The sequence below is a fragment of the Bos javanicus genome, chromosome 11 (assembly GCF_032452875.1).
Source record: "Bos javanicus breed banteng chromosome 11, ARS-OSU_banteng_1.0, whole genome shotgun sequence".
Lineage (NCBI taxonomy): Eukaryota > Metazoa > Chordata > Mammalia > Artiodactyla > Bovidae > Bos > Bos javanicus.
The window spans coordinates 103,562,005-103,577,080 of NC_083878.1; the positions used below are offsets into that span (position 1 = coordinate 103,562,005).

Sequence of the window (15,076 nt, forward strand, 5' to 3'; positions counted from 1 at the left end):
CTGGCGGATGGCCAGAGTTTGTGTCCGTGGAGTGGGATGAGGGAAGGGTGTGGGGCTGGGGAAGGTGCTGGGACTCCTGCTTGGGGCTCCATTGGGCCCCAGATGAGAGGGCCTGCTTGCTGCTGATGCTGCCCATGGGAAAGGGGCCGGCCCTGGCCCTCCCCTCGGCCCCTGGGGCCCAGGCTGTGCAAGGATGTTGTCCCCAGCGCAGCAGCGACTTCGGGGTCTGACTAGGTGGTCTGAGAGGACTGAGTATTTGTCCTGGGACAGGGGTTTGGGAGCAGGGCCGTGTCAGCCCTGAAGGTTGGGGGCATCTTGGAGTGGCCCAGCCAGAGAGAGCTGGGCAGGGCAGGACTTGGCCAGGGTGCCGGGGAGCCACAGTGGGCTCAGGAGCAGGAAGGCCTGGCCTCTGCTCATTGCCCCACTGCCTGGCTTCACCCAGGACTGTACGTGCCAGCTGATGGTTGTCCGTGCTGTGAGACGGGGGCTGAGTGGGGGGGCAGAGCCTGCACCCCAGCTGCTTAGCAGCACCCCCGCCCCTGCAGCAGGAAGTGCAGAGACTAGTCTGACTCTCGCGAACCCTCAGCCACACCTGCCTCCCTGCACAAGGGCAGTTTTGGAAGGCGTCCCCAGGAGGCACCTGAGCCAAAGCCGTAAACCCGACCCTCCCTTGTGGGGCCCCTGAGCCTCGGGCCCTGAAGGCAGGATCTGAGGAGGTGGGCACAGGCCGCCCAGACACAGCCCAGCCGACCTGCCTGTCCACTGGTCCAGCCGCTCCGCACGCCTGCAGTCCGGGGATCCCTTCTGCCAGACAGGTGGTCGCCGAGGGGCAGGGTGTCACGGGCGCCCGTTCACCGCAGCCCTGGAGGGGACCTGAGCCCCTGGGAGGGAAGGAGATGGCTTGAGGGCTTCCAGCGGGGAATGGTGGGCTGGGGTTTCTCAGGATCGGCCCCTAACACCCCTAGGCGGGGCCCTGTAGAGGAGAAGGTGGGGCTGCAGGCCGAGTCGGTGCCCCTGAAGAAAGATCCCATGACTCGGAGTTCAGAGCCTGGCTTCTTGGGCTGGAGGCCTGGACCCCGATAGGCTGAGCCTCGTGTCCAGCAGGCACCTGAAAAGAGGCAGCCTCGGAGGGCCAGTCCCCGCAGCAGCTCTGAGCCCTCGGTGGAGGGGGCTGGACAGAGGGGCCCAGGAAGGCGCTCTGGTGTGCCCATCCCATCCTCGCCTCTCCTGCGGGGCTCGCAGCTGCCTCCCCAAGAGAGCTTGGGTGGTCAACCCCAGGCCAGGCGGACACTGACCCCAGAGTCCTCCAAAAGCAGAAAGGGACGCTTCCTGGGGCAGCTGGAGGCCCAGGAGTCTGCTCTGGCTGAGGGGTCTTAGTCTGAGGCCAGGCAGAGGTCGAGGGGTCTGCTGCATTGGGAGGCGACTGTGCAGGGGGCCCCCAAAGCCCAGGACAGGGAAGGACCCCACCCTCTGTCTCCTCCCCACGCTGGGCCAGCTCAGGCAGGAAGCAGGGGCTGCTGTCCATGGGAAGGTGCTCCCCAGACAGGTCCCACCCCTACCCCGCTGCAGTGACCGCCCGAGGCTCCAAGCTCAGGGAGATCCATCTCTGAGTGTTTACAGAGAGTATGTGTGTGTGTGTGTGTGTGTGTGCGCGCGCGATCCAACTCTGAGTGTTTACAGAGAGTATGTGTGTGTGTGTATGCATGCTCGCAATCCATCTCTGAGTGTTTACAGAGAGTGCATGTGTGTGTGTGTGCGCGCGATCCAACTCTGTTGACAGTGTGTGTGTGCGTGTGTGTGCACGTGCGTGTGGTCCATTTCTGAGTGTTTACAGAGTGTGTGTGTGTGTGTGTGCGTGCATGCCCCATCTCTGAGTGTTTACAGTGTGCACGTGTGTGTGTGTGCGCACATGCACGCGCTCCATCTCTGAGTGTTTACAGAGAGTGTGTGTGTGTGTGTGCTCACAATCCATTTCTGAGTGTTTACAGAAAGTGTGCGTGTGTGTGTGTGCACACGCGATCCATCTGAGTGTTTACAGAGAGTGTGTGTGTGTATGTGTGCGCACATGCACACGATCCATTTCTGAGTATTTACAGAAAGTGTGCATGTGTGTGTGTGCACGCACATGATCCATCTCTGAGTGTTTACAGAGAGTGTGCGTGTGTGTGTGTGCGCACGTGCACACGATCCATCTCTGAGTGTTTACAGAAAGTGTGCGTGTGTGTGTGTGCACGCACGTGATCCATCTCTGAGTGTTTACAGAGAGTGTGCGTGTGTGTGTGTTTGTGCACACGCGCATGCCCCATCTGAGTGTTTATAGAAAGTGTGCATGTGTGTGTGTGTGTGTGTGTGCACATGCACGTGACCCATCTCTGAGTGTTTACAGAAAGAGTGTGTGTGTGTGCGCGCGCGCACGTGATTCATCTCTGTTTACAGAGAGTGTGCATGTGTGTGTGTGTGCACGGGATCCACCTCTGAGTGTTTACAGAAAGTGTGCGTGTGTGTGTGTGTGTCCACATGATCCATCTCTGTTTACAGAAAGTGTGCGTGTGTGTGTGTGTGCATGGGATCCATCGCTGAGTGTTTACAGAAACTGTGCGTGTGTGTGTGTGTGTGCACGCAATCCATCTCTGAGTGTTTACAGAAAGTGTGCGTGTGTGTGTGTGTGCACGGGATCCGTCTCTGAGTGTTTACAGAAAGTGTGCGTGTGTGTGTGTGTGTGTGTGCACGCGCCCATGCCCCATCGCTGAGTGTTTACAGAAACTGTGCGTGTGTGTGTGTGTGTGCACGGGATCCATCTCTGAGTGTTTACAGAAAGTGTGTGTGTGTGTGTGTGCACGCGATCCATCTCTGAGTGTTTACAGAAAGTGTGCGTGTGTGTGTGTGTGCACGCGCCCATGCCCCATCTCTGAGTGTTTACAGAAAGTGTGTGTGTGTGTGTGTCTGCACACATGCCCACGATCCATCTCTGAGTGTTTACAGAAGGTGTGCGTGTGTGTGTGTGCGCACGCGATCCATCTGTTTACAGAGAGTGTGCGTGTGTGTGTGCACATGCACGTGATCCATCTCTGTTTACAGAGAGTGTGCATGTGTGTCTGTGCACACGCACATGCCCCATCTCTGAGTGTTTACAGAAAGTGCATGTGTGTGTGTGTGTGTGTGTGTGTGCACGCGATCCATCTCTGAGTGTTTACAGAAAGTGTGTGTGTGTGTGCACGCGCCCATGCCCCATCTCTGAGTGTTTACAGAGAGTGTGCATGTGTGTGTGTGTGTGTGCGCACATGCACAAGATCCATTTCTGAGTGTTTACAGAGAGTGTGCGTGTGTGTGTGTGCACGCACACGTGATCCATCTCTGAGTGTTTACAGAGTGTGTGTGCGCGCGCACGTGATCCGAGTGTTCACAGAAAGTGTGCATGTGTGTGTGTGTGTGCATGCGCCCATGCCCCATCTCTGAGTGGTTACAGAGAGTGTGCATGTGTGTGCGTGTGTGTGTGTGCACATGCTCAAGATCCATCTCTGAGTGTTTACAGAGAGTGTGCGTGTGTGTGTGTTTGCACGCGCGCATGCCCCATCTCTGAGTGTTTACAGAGAGTGTGCGTGTGTGTGTGTGTGCGCGCGCTTGAGCCCCATCTCTGAATTTTTATGGAGAGAGTGTCTGTGTCTGTGTGTGCGTGCAGCGGGGGTGGGCGGGGACGGGGAGGTGCCCTCGCCCTGGGGCCTATTTAAGCATCAGGCTGACAGTGCTGGGTGGGTCTGGGCGGTGAGGCAGCGCTGGGCATTGCGGGCAGGGCTGCCCAGCAGGGACCCTGGCTTCCTGCCCAGGCTCCACGTGGTCCCGCGCCCCATCCACCTGGCCGCCGCTGGAGCGGCTGTGGATCCACGTGAGTGTGGGGTCCCCAGCGTGGTGGAGGCTCGTGGCCTGTGGGAACCGGACTCAGGTGGCCAAGCGTTCCCGCCTGGGGGCCAGGGCGGGTGGATGGTCAGCCAGTGCAGTTCCCCGGGGGGCCGGCACCGTGGGGCAAGTCCAGGGCATTTGGCCCCCGCCCTCTGTCCTGGGCAGGTGGCAGCTGGAGGGGGCTACCCGGGCTGGGGGTGGGGAGGGTTCGCGCCACCAGGGCCAGCTCCTTCCTCCCAGGGAGAAGGTGGGCTGATGCTTCTGCAGGAGGGGCTGGAGTGAGCCTCAAGGAGCCCTGACTTCTGGACAGAAAGACCGAGTGGGGCTAAGGAGAGGGCGGGGGAGCGTGGGGTGCCCAGGTCCCCAGGTGCGTCCTGCTGGGGTGCAGGGCCCTGTCCCGGGAGAAGGGTACGGGCTCCCCCTCCGCCTGTGGCCTCAGTCCAGCAATGTCCAGCTCGAGAGGCGCCCACCCTTCACAGGTGTTCCCAGGCTCTTGGGGGAGACAGCTGCCAGGCCCCGGGCTGGTCCCGGGTTCTGGGCTGAGGTGGCTCTGGCACGGCGCCTGGGGAGCCCAGCTTGGGATGGCGCCATGGAACAGCCGGGAGGGGGCCCCTCTCAGCCCAGCCCTGGCCACAGTGGAGGGGCCTTCAGCAACCTGCCCACTCCAGGTGCCCTACCTGGAGTCTGAGCTTCAGCCCGCAGGAGGTTGGAGGAGTGTTGGGGCACACATGTCGAGTGACGTGGACCCCCCCGGGTCACCCCTCTCCTGGGAGGGGCCTGGCCCATGGTTCACCTGGGAGACCCCAGCCGGGGCCAGAGGCGGGCTGGGGGCCCGGAGCACCAGCTGTCCCCTGAAGTGGAGCGGGGCTGTGCTCAACCCTCACCCATCAGCCCGGGGCCCCCACTGGCCTGCAAGCAGAGCCCTGTGCGGAACCCCCTCCAGTTCACATTCGGCCCCCGGCCCCCAGCCGCTTTCTGCAGGTCCCCAAGGCCCTGACGAGGTGAAGCAAGTCCCCCAGCCAGGGCCCCTCTGGGCTGGTTGGCGTGGGCTGTCCCTTCCCTCCAGGCTCCGTGGGCACCCACAGGAGAGCAGAACCTTGCAAGGCAGGACTCCGAACTGTAACCTCCAGACTTGGCTCTGGGCCTGCCCTGATCAAGCAGGGGGTAAGGAAGGGGGTAATCTGAGAGCCTGAGCCTCAGCGGGGTCTCCTCGAGAGCCACCCGCTCGGCTCCTGCCCCGCCCCACCGCGCTCACGTCGGCCAGTGGAGGCCGACATGGGCCTACAGCCAGAGCCCGGGTCTCAGCAGTCCCGGCTGTACTCCAGGACTGAGCCTCTTCCCAATGAGAGGGGCGGGCGACAGGCTGTCCAGAGCACTGGGGGTCCTGCATTTCCGACATGCCCTCCACAGGGTGTAAACTGAGGCCAGTGGAAGTGGGCTTGCCCAGCACCCCCTGCCAGGTGGGACTCAGCTTGCCTCAGTGACCTGGTCTCATGCCTGTCCACCTCATCCCACCCCCTAGCCCAGAACCGTGGCCCCGGCCCTCCCATCCCGACCCCACCGGGGGGGCCTTTTCACCCCAGTGTTGGTGCTCGCCAGTGCACACTGATGCCCACTGCGGGCATCTCCCCCAGGACTCCAGCCTGGCGTCCTGGCTCTCGCCCTGCCACAGCGACCCAGAGCAGACCCCGGGCTGCTGCATGCACCCCTTGGCCAGTGCTCGGAGGACGGGGTCGGGGATGATGGCGCCACACCTCTAGCCTGACCTCAGCCCCAGCCCAGGGTCCCGGCCCCCACCTGAGCTGTCCTCCGGGCCTGCCCACTGATCGGGGATTTTATAAACGGGTCCAGAGTGAGGCTGGGGTGGCACACACACGCCCTCAGCTCCCCCAGGGCGGGCTCCTTGCCTTTGGGGCTGGCACCTCCTGGGTCACTGGCAGGGCCCTGGCATCTGGAGTGTGTGGAGCGGCTGTAAAGGCTCCTGCCTGCTGAGGGCCTAGTCGCTCACCCACTTGCTCGTCTGTTCATTTAACAGACAGTGGTGAGTGCCAGGCTGGGTGCCAGGGCTCCAGAGGCATACAGGCACGGGTGGTGCTCACTGCAGGAAGCAGACACGAGTGCCCAGGGGGGCCCGGGGCACAGGGAGGCTGCTGGCGGGTGGTGGTGACCGCCAGTGCGGGGAGGCACACCAGTGTCGCGTCTGGGGAGGCTGAAGGAGACCCGGACGGAGCGGTGGCTGAGGGAGGGGAGAGGTCGGGGAGAATGCTGGGGGCACGGGGCAGGCGAGAGAGGAGGGTCCGGACCTTGGTCCGAGCCGAGCAGCCTCCCGGCCGTGTCCGGGCGTCCCCGCGGGACAGCAGGACCACCTTGTGGCTGGCCTGGAGCCAGAGCTGACTGCCCGCCCGGCCCGCAGGGCATCCCCCGGGCCCCGTCTCCCGACGAGGAGTGCTTCTTCGATCTGCTGAGCAAGTTCCAGAGCAGCCGCATGGACGACCAGCGCTGCCCGCTGGAGGACGGCCAGCCCGCGGCCGCCGAAGCCACAGCCACCCCAGCCCTGGAGGGGAGGGTCGGTGAGTCGGCCCCCACTCCGCTGCAGGCTCCGAGGGTGGGGCGGGCCAGCTGTAAAGTGCCCCCCGTCACCGGGAGCCCTGGGCTCCAATCCTCGGTAACCTGTCACCCTCCCGTCCCCCGGGACACGCCGGGTCGTGCAGGGAACAGGCGTGGGAGGCTGGGCTCTTTGCATTCCCCCCTCCCCGTGGGGGCCCCTGCAGGGCTGACTGAGAGCAGCCGGGGTCTGGGGTCGGCAGAGGTGCTCTTGGGGGCCCCTGGGCGGGGTCCCTGCCTCCCCGGCCTGACCTCTGGCGCCCTGCAGCCCAGCCCTCGCTGACAGCCTCCCCACAGACCGAGGAGTTCTTTGACCTCATCGCCAGCTCCCAGAGCCGCCGGCTGGACGACCAGCGTGCCAGCGTGGGCAGCCTGCCCGGCCTGCGCATCACCCACAACAACCTGGGCCACCTGCGTGGTGACGGGGAGCCCCAGGAGCCGGGGGATGAGTTCTTCAACATGCTCATCAAGTGCCAGGTGGGGCTGCAGCCCGGGTCCCCCGCCCCATCTGCGCCCCTGGCCGGGTTAGTCCAGGCCCCCTCCTGGCTGGGGACCTGGTCCTTCTCTCTCAGGGTGTCTTGGGGGACCAGCCCCCCCTGGCTGGCTCAGCTGGTGTTACCAGGTGCCCGTGGTTGCTCAGCCCTGTGCACCTCGGGCCGGCCCTCCCTCGAGCTCAGGAGGTGAGCTGGGGGAATCACCGGGCCCCCGGGGTCATGGCCTGGGGTACCCCACCAGCCGTCCACCTCTGGATGGAGAAAACCGAGGGCCAGGCTGTATCCTGGAGTGTGGAGGACACGAGGGGTCTGACCCATGTGTCCAGGCAGGGGTTTGGGAACCCCCGGGGAGGTGGCTGGGGAGGGGGCAGCCGCAGCGCCCGTCCACACCCACCCATGCAGGAAGCTGGGAAGTTTCCAGTGTGACATTCATCCCCACAGAGGAGAGGACAGCACCGCCCTGGGCGAGTCCGCGGAGCCTCCAAACCAGCCCCTTCCGAGAACCCCCGAGCCCCCCGCCCACACGCACGTGTGCTCCGGGGACTGCGCCGGCTCCCAGCCCTTCTGCGCCAGACCCTGCAGAGAAGCCCTACGGCCCCCTGGGCCCCCTGACTCCACGGGGCCCTGGGGAGCTCCACGCTGCCCTACCCTGTCCCTGCCGCTCGAGAACACCCCAGGCCTGGGGGCCCCAGGAGCACACCTGGGAGGCTGCCTGCACCGCCCCGTGTCCGGCCGGTCACACCCTGTGGCTCCCTGCAAGGCCGTTCTGGGGTCCTGGCTCCCAGGTCTGCCTCCGGGAGCTGATGCCCAGGGAGGCCCAAGGTGGCCTGAGTGGCTCTCAGGCTTGAGCGGGCACTGCCACTGGACAGTGGCCTCCGCCTGGAGCGGTCCCTGAGGTGCCTGAGCCCTGGGCCGGGGCCCCGAAGGCGGGAACGCGAGGTGCCAACCTGCACGTGTGTATCTGCCCAGTCCTCCAGAATCGACGACCAGCGCTGCCCGCCCCCGGACGTGCCGCCCCGCGGCCCCACCATGCCCGATGAGGACTTCTTCAGCCTCATCCAGAGGGTCCAGGCCAAGCGGATGGACGAACAGCGGGTGGACCTTGCCGGGAGCCCGGAGCAGGAGGTGGGCGGGCCCCCGGAGTCCCGGCAGCAGTGCCAGCCCGGTGCCAGCTAAGGCGCCCACAGCCAGGCCTGGCCCCCACCCCTCAGTCCTGGACGGGGTTGGGGTGGGGTGTGCTCACCAACGTCCAGGATGCCTACACCCCCTTCCCCCCCAGAAGCCTCCTGAGGCCGCGGCTGAGGGCAGGCTCTGAGCCACGCGGCCCCGCCCACTGCGCTGGACGCCGGGCACCCAGCCCCCTCTGTGGCCCCACCCAGGGCAGCGGGCTCGGGCCGGGGCTCGCTCCCATCCCGCGCTCGCCCCACGTGGTACGCGGCTTCCTGCAGCCCTGCCCTCGCCCTCGCCCTGCCCCGGGCCGGGCTTCAGCATGTCGGCTCCAAAGCCCCGGTGCTGTCCGGATCCTCTCCACTCTCTCCCTGCCCCCCGCCTGGCCAAATGTGAAGCCCTGCTGCCCACCACCCCCCCAACCCCCAGAGGCGTCTCTGAAGCCTCCTCTCTGGGGCCACCAGTGACAGGCATTTCTGTTCTCTGGAAGCTGTCCCTGGTATGCTGAGCACAGGCGTGCTCACCCCAGTTCAGCCTCACCGCTGGGGAGGGCTCCCCTCCCAGGCCCTGTCCCCTGCTTCCTTCTGGGGCTGGAGGAGGAGGACACAGGCAGACTCGGAAAGCCTGCAGCCTGAGAGGGCAGTGCTCCTCCAACACAGGCCCCCGGGCCCCACCAGGCATGTCGTCATGAGCCTGCGGGGCCGGGAGGCCTGCCACATTCCTCAACTCCAAGCCCAGGAGCCCAGGAACTGAGCCGGCCTGGTTCTGGGCACACCAGCTGGGAAAGGTCCGCCCCACCGGCCATCAGCAGGGCGGGTGGAGCAACTAGCCCCCACCCCACCTCGCAGGGCCAGTGACATCACCCCCTTCTCCTGCGGGGTGGGCCGCCCTAGGGATCGGGCAGAAGACAGGCCCCCTGGGAGACCGCGACCATTGCGGGCACGAGGCGGCTCCTTCTCTTGGCTGGCACCCTACCCAGCCCCAGGGTCCTGCTCAGCGAGTGCAAGGAGGCCACTGCACCCCTGCCGCTCTGTACAGCCTGGGGAGCTCAGGGGGCCTCCAAGAGCGAGGGTGGGGTGGCGGATGTGGGGTCAGAGGACAGGGCTGGGCCACCCTCACGCCTGAACGTAGGTGCGTATTTATTGCTCACACGTGTGTTTGCCATGTTAACGGGTCCTTTCCAACCCAAGAGGTACACTTGTTCTTGTTTTTCCTGAAAAAATAAAAGTCTGCCAAGTGGATGTCATCTGTGTTGGGATGGGAGCTGGCGAGGGTCTTTGTCCTCTTGGGGGCCCAGTGGCGGCCTCACCTGGGTCAGCAAACTGGCCCACCCAGGCTGCCCCTCCTCCCACCCACCCCTGCCATGGGTTCTGTCCCTGCTGTGCCCATCACTGAGGGGGCCAGGGCTCAGGGGGGTGAAGCAGCAGCCCCAGGGACACATGGCCTGTGGGGACGCTGGGGTTGGAGCCCAGGTGTTTCCGGCCTCTCCTGGGCTGAGGCAGCCCGGGCCCTGCCCAGAAGGCTTCATTCCAGGCCACTTTGACCAGGATGGTCTGGCGGGTCCACATGGTGAAGCCCTGGGGCTTCTGTGCCACCGGGGGACGGGGAGAGGTCTTGGGGACACAGTGCGGCAGGCGGTTGGGTGTGTGTTGCACCCCCGGCCTTGACCCAGCGCCCTGCTGGGAGCCCCACCACCTCCCAGCATGCAGGAGGGGTTGCTGACCAAGGGTAGATGGAAACGGGGGCCTGCCTGGCGCCCTGCCTGCATCTCTGGGCCCTAAGTCTTGGCTACAGACATGGTATTCTGGAACCTTCAGGACCCAGGCCTCAGGCCAGGCTGACTAGGGCCCACTCCCCCAGCTGAGACCCCACCTCGGTCCACTCAGGGACCACGCCCGGGAGGTAACCGTGTGGGCTCCTCTGGCGTTCAGAGGGAGAAAGTGTTCCCAGAGCCAGGGCAGGGGTCTGTCTACCAGGCCAAGGTCGAGGGCCAACCTGGGGGGGCGGTTGAGCAGGAGGCCGGGGAGCAACAGGAGACTTCTGCCCGAGAGGTGCCAGCTGGGAAAGGCAGACCCACCCTGGAACACAGAGGATCCCCCGCCCCGGTGCTCCTGACAACACTCCAGCGATGGGATCCCCTGGGGGCGGGGGAGCCCGAGGGGTCCCAGGCTGCGTCCAGGAGGCTTCGTGGGAGGGGGGAACACCAGACCTCTGGGCACTGGAGCCCGGCACTCAGAGGGGCACTGGCAGGGACCTGGAACAGCATCCATTCCTCTGGCCACATCTGAAGCTGTGGGTGCCAGGACCACAGGAGGCGGGAGCTAGGACAGGACGGTCTTGCACCCCAGCCTCGCGGAGAGAGGAGCCCTCTCCCCACGGGCGTGGCCACGGCAGCAGGCCTGCCCAGCCACCCGCTCAGTGCAGGCAGCAGCAACGGCAGAGTGCGCCAGCAGGAGGCCCCGCCCCAGACAGGGCCCCAGACCACCAGGTGGTGCCAGCCTGGTACAGCCACCCCAGTGCCCACCTGCATGGTGGGCAGACGGGCAGGTGGGCCTGGTCAGACTGCCCACTCAGCAGAGCACCCGAGCCTCAGACGCCAGCAGCATGGTGCCCGGCCGAGCCTCGGGGGCACCAGCCAGCCCACCAGGTGCTGTGGCTCCATCTTGACTGCTCCCAGGCAGGGGCTGGCCGCTCCCATCCAGGCTCCAGCAGCCCGCAGAGCCGTGGCCCACCTGCCCAGCACCCGACGGCCACCTCAGAGCAAGGGAGGTCAGCAGACCTGACGCCACGCCCCCCACCGCAGAGGCCAGCCTGGCGAAGCGGCCTGGGAAGGCGCCACTGAGGAAACTGGCCTGGGGACCGGGGAGCGGGCACGAGAGGCCTCTCCCCTCAGCCCGGTGACCTGCTGCTCCCTGCCCCCCTACACTGGCCACAGCAGGCTGGACAGCAAGGGGGGCACCCACAGGGGTGGGGAGGCTGGGGTCGGCTAGGAGGAACCGGGCTGGAGGGGAAAGTGTGGGCAGAGCCTGCAGGGTGGGGTCAGAACACTCTGATGGAGGAGAAAATGCAGGGAGGGGGATGGCGAGGCCCCCACGGGGAAAGGCGAGCCCTCCCTCACTCCGAGAGAGTTCTCAGTGCCCAGGAAGCCTGGTACTCGGCCAGCAGGAACACAGGGGCACCGAGTCTCAGCAGCTCCCAGCCAGATCAGAACGCTGAAGGCTCTGGGCAGTCCTGCAGGAACAAGGTTGTCTGATGGCCTGGAAGCCAGCATTCCCAAGCCAGCTGTCCTCAGAGGCTTTCTACGTCCAGACCACACCTGGAGGATTACAGGACCACCAGAGGGTGGCCCAGACACTCGACTCCCTAGTGTGATGCTTTGGGGCTTCCCTGGTGGCTCAGCTGGTAAAGAATCAGCCTGCAAGGCGGGAAACCTAACTGAGGCTTTGGAGAAGGTCCTGGCCTGGGGTGAGGAAGGGAAGAGAGCCAGGCGCCTTGCGAAGGGACAGCAGGGTGGCGGTGACCAGACTGTGGTGAGGCCAGTGACCGGGGACAAGGCTGCTCGGAGCCGCTGATGCTCACAGGCCACCCGGGGGGGGTGGGGGTGCCGGGGTCAGTCAGGAGGCGGGGGGAGGAAAAGGGCAGGGGCTTTTCCTGGGGTTTCCAGGGGGGAAGCACAGTGAGACAGGACCAACACGCCTGCCCGCCAGTGCGGAGGCTTTCAGTGGCTCTGGGCGCGGGGGCCACCACGAGCTGTCCGGAGCCTGCCTTGGGTGCACGTGCCCTACTGTCCCCAGGGCCTGCCCTGCCCTCCAGGCTCAGACCGAGGAGCTCAGGGTCGGAAGGCAGACAGGAAAGGGCATGGCAAGCAAACATGTCCCAATTGCCCAGGGAAGGAAGGTCTGTGCTGGGGGCACTCCTGGGATGCTGTGCGCTCTCACCGTCCAGTCGGCTCCCTGGGCCTCCCCAGATTGGCCCCTAACCCTCCGTGGGCAGCAAAGCCCTGCCCCCACGCTGCTGCTCCAAGGCCAGAGATCCCTCAGGGCCTTTGTGGAGAAGCAGGCCCGGGGGCTGGCTCAGCCTCCAGGACTGACTCCGCAAATGTCACAGGAGGTTCTGGGCAGGATAATAGGGGGTTGTTCGCCACGGGAAGGACAGGGTGGGTAATCAAGACAGAGCATGGGCTGCCAGCTCCCAGAGAACAATGCCCAGGCCCGTGCCCACGGGGGCGGCTGTCAGGAGCTCGGATCCTGTGGGGATCCGGTAAGACTGTGGCTGGTGATTAATGCTGAAGGTCACACAGCCCAGAACACTTCTGGAAATAAACACGCTTTCATAAACACAGGAACATCCTGACAAAGCAGTCAAGCTAGGCTGGGAGACAAATCACACAGCCTGGGGGCGGGGGGACAAGCACACGGCAGCCCCAGCCCCCAAACCGCTCGCCACCACAGCTGTCCAGCTTGTCTGTGGCCACAGTGAGCAGCCTGGTTGGCTGACGTTGCTTGGCTGATGGCCAAGGGTCAAGGCTGAGGTTGGCACCGGCTCACAGGTGCGTCTAGGTGGCACAGAAGGACCTGTGGGGCCTCCTGTGTAAGGCCAGAGGGATAGGACCCATGGTGGGGCTTCTGCCCCTCAGGGAGAACAGTGGCTAACTGGCCATCACGGTTGGGTCCTGGCATTTGGGGCAAGGCTGACCCACCCTGTGCCTGAGTCCTGTCTTTCCTTCTGTAACTCCTGACAAGGTGGCACTGTGAGCATCTTCATCAGAAAATAGGAAGACAGAGGCTCAGAGAGGCAAAGAGACCTGCCCAAGGCCACACAGTGCAGCCCTGGGGGTGGGGGTGGGGTAGGGCTCAGACTGCAACATCCAGCCCTCCCACTCAGATGCGGCCTCCAGCGTGCTTGTGACTCACTCTGACTCCAGAGGCAGGGATGACAGGAGAGCCCCAGGTCCCAGCCTCTGCAGTGAAGTCTGTTTATTGATGGAAAACAGGCACGTCCAGAGTAGCCCAGGGCTGGAGCACCCTTCTCCAAGGCAGAAGACGGGTCAGCTAGCCTCCGTCTTGCTGGGCTGGGTGGGATCCTGGTCCTCAGCCCCTTCCGCAGCAGTGGTGGGTTTGGGGGGCCCCGCAGCCTCTAAAAGGAGCTCCAGGGCCCCATCGCCAGCCACTCGGCGTACCTTCTCCCCTCTGGCTGCCAGGATTTCTTCAATATTCCTGAGAAAGAGGGAGGTGCTGTAACGCTTCTTGGCCGTTTTGCGTCTCGGGCCCTCAAGGGCACCCCAGGCCAAGCTCAAGTGTGTGGGTCCTGCACTGGTGTGGCATCAGGACCACCCGGTCAAGAGGCCCCTGAACAGTCCCTCACTGTGCGCCGCCCCTCACTGAACACTGCTCTCCACAAGGGGGCGAGGCTGACCTGCAGGACCAGAGCCCCGGACCACACTAGCTCACATCTGCCCCATCTGGTGCAGCCTGCCAGCCTCAGAGAGGACAGAAATGTGCATGCTAGGACCCCCACCCCATAGCAGATACTTAGGAAGGAGCGCCTTGTAGGGTCAAGGAAGGAACCACAAAGCGAAAGGTAAGCTGTTTAAGAGTCAACCTAGTCTGATCCCTCCTGTTGGGGGTAGGGGGACATGTCACCAGGTCCTGCTGCCTCTGAGGCTGGTATTGAGAGCAGAGGTCAGGCAGTGAAGCAGGGCCAAAGGGGGATGGCCTAGGGCAGAAGATCGCATACTTGGGGCATGCTTCCACCAAAAAGTTATCATGGTTCATCTGAATTTCAAGTTCAACCATGCATTTCTTGACAAGGAAGCTGGGCTCTGTAATCTCATTTAGAAGGGCGGTGCCCCAGGGACGGTGGGTGGGGCCACAGACTCAGGATGGACCAGGCTAGCCCGGGGGATACAGGCCTCTGTCCTCAGCCCTGCCCAGGCAGGCCTCACCTCTTGCCATCCAGGTCTGAGAACCAGCCCAGGTTGTCGGCGATGATGTGGTGGTTCTGGCAGCCCGGGCAAGTCACAATGACCACACCCTGGTGATAGGCGAGCTTGGAGATGCGCTTCGAGGACCTGGTCCCACAGACCTTGGGGAGACTCCAAAGTGAGGCCCTCCACACGGCCCCGCCCCTCCCCGAAGGCTTAGCCCCACCTCCGGAAGAATCTGTCACCCCAAGTGATAGCCCCACCCCTTCTGGAAGGCCCCGCCCCATCTTTGCCCCACCTCCGGAAGGATCTGTCACCCCAAGTGATAGCCCCACCCCTCCTGGAAGGCCCCGCCCCATCTTAGCCCCACCTCCGGAAGGATCCGCCCCCACTGGTAGCCCCACCTCTTCGCGCGTCCCCGCCCTCTCCCAGATGGATCCTCCCCCGAATGATAGCCCCACCCCTTCAGGGAGGTCCCGCCCCCTGTGGATGGCCCCACCCTCCGTCACAGTTCCGCAACACCAGATGCGGGTCCGGGCCCCTCCCTCCCGGCACCGCCCCCGCCACGGGCCCACCTTGCAGGTGTAGACAAGTTGGTAGTGCGCCGGCCCGGGTCCCGGCTCGGAGCTCAAGCGCCGCCAGCCCCACCCCCAGGCCCGCCTTGTCCCCGCGGCCTGCAGGCGGGCCCGGCGATCCCACAGCCACCTCGGGCTGGGCCCGCGGGGCCGCGCGCAGCTCAACAGTATCGGCACGTGGCTCAACGCCGCCCGCAGCATGCCGCCCGCCGGCCGCCCCGCCCCGCTGCCATATTGGAAGCGGGCAGCGGCGGAAGCGACCCTCCCCGGCTTCCGGCGCCGGTGGGCGGGCAGTGCTCTGCTGCCCCCTGGCGGCCGGCGGTGAGCTCCGCTGCCCCTTGGCGGCCGGCGGCGCGTGCCGGCTGGCGCGGCGTCGAAAGAGGCGCGCTGGACCGAGACCATTGGAGGCGGCGATG

General features: G+C 65.0%; 2 protein-coding genes across 7 annotated transcripts in view; one reads left to right on the forward strand and one right to left on the reverse strand.

Moving 5' to 3' along the window:
* GPSM1 (G protein signaling modulator 1) overlaps positions 1-9,403 on the forward strand; it is a 35,042-nt gene extending 25,639 nt beyond the window's left edge. For 4 of the 6 annotated variants that reach the window (XM_061434064.1, XM_061434061.1, XM_061434066.1 and 1 more), the window contains 3 exons: positions 6,311-6,467; positions 6,770-6,978; positions 7,965-9,403. In XM_061434064.1, the coding sequence (XP_061290048.1) occupies positions 6,311-6,467; positions 6,770-6,978; positions 7,965-8,171 (573 nt within the window). In that variant the 3' untranslated portion in view covers positions 8,172-9,403. Of the gene's footprint in view, positions 1-6,310; positions 6,468-6,769; positions 6,979-7,436 lie in introns of all 6 variants that reach the window. The other 2 variants (XM_061434062.1, XM_061434063.1) reach the window with 2 other exon arrangements.
* Positions 9,404-13,123: 3,720 nt separating this feature from the next.
* On the reverse strand, positions 13,124-14,904 carry DNLZ (DNL-type zinc finger). The gene is made up of 3 exons (XM_061434090.1): positions 14,661-14,904; positions 14,107-14,246; positions 13,124-13,378 (listed from the first exon to the last, which is right to left on the reverse strand). The coding sequence occupies exons 1-3, from the start codon at positions 14,859-14,861 to the stop codon at positions 13,210-13,212; spliced, it is 510 nt and encodes a 169-aa protein (XP_061290074.1). The 5' UTR covers positions 14,862-14,904; the 3' UTR covers positions 13,124-13,209.
* Positions 14,905-15,076: the final 172 nt, after the last annotated feature.

What these genes read in the sequence shown, in the direction of transcription:
- DNLZ (XM_061434090.1), bottom strand. Translation starts at nt 14,861, where the DNA reads ATGCTGCGGGCGGCGTTGAGCCACGTGCCGATACTGTTGAGCTGCGCG. An exon ending in AACTTGTCTACACCTGCAAG is followed by an intron (nt 14,247 to 14,660) that starts GTGGGCCCGTGG and finishes AGTCTCCCCAAG; the next exon opens with GTCTGTGGGACCAGGTCCTC. An exon ending in TCAGACCTGGATGGCAAGAG is followed by an intron (nt 13,379 to 14,106) that starts GTGAGGCCTGCC and finishes CCTCTTTCTCAG; the next exon opens with GAATATTGAAGAAATCCTGG.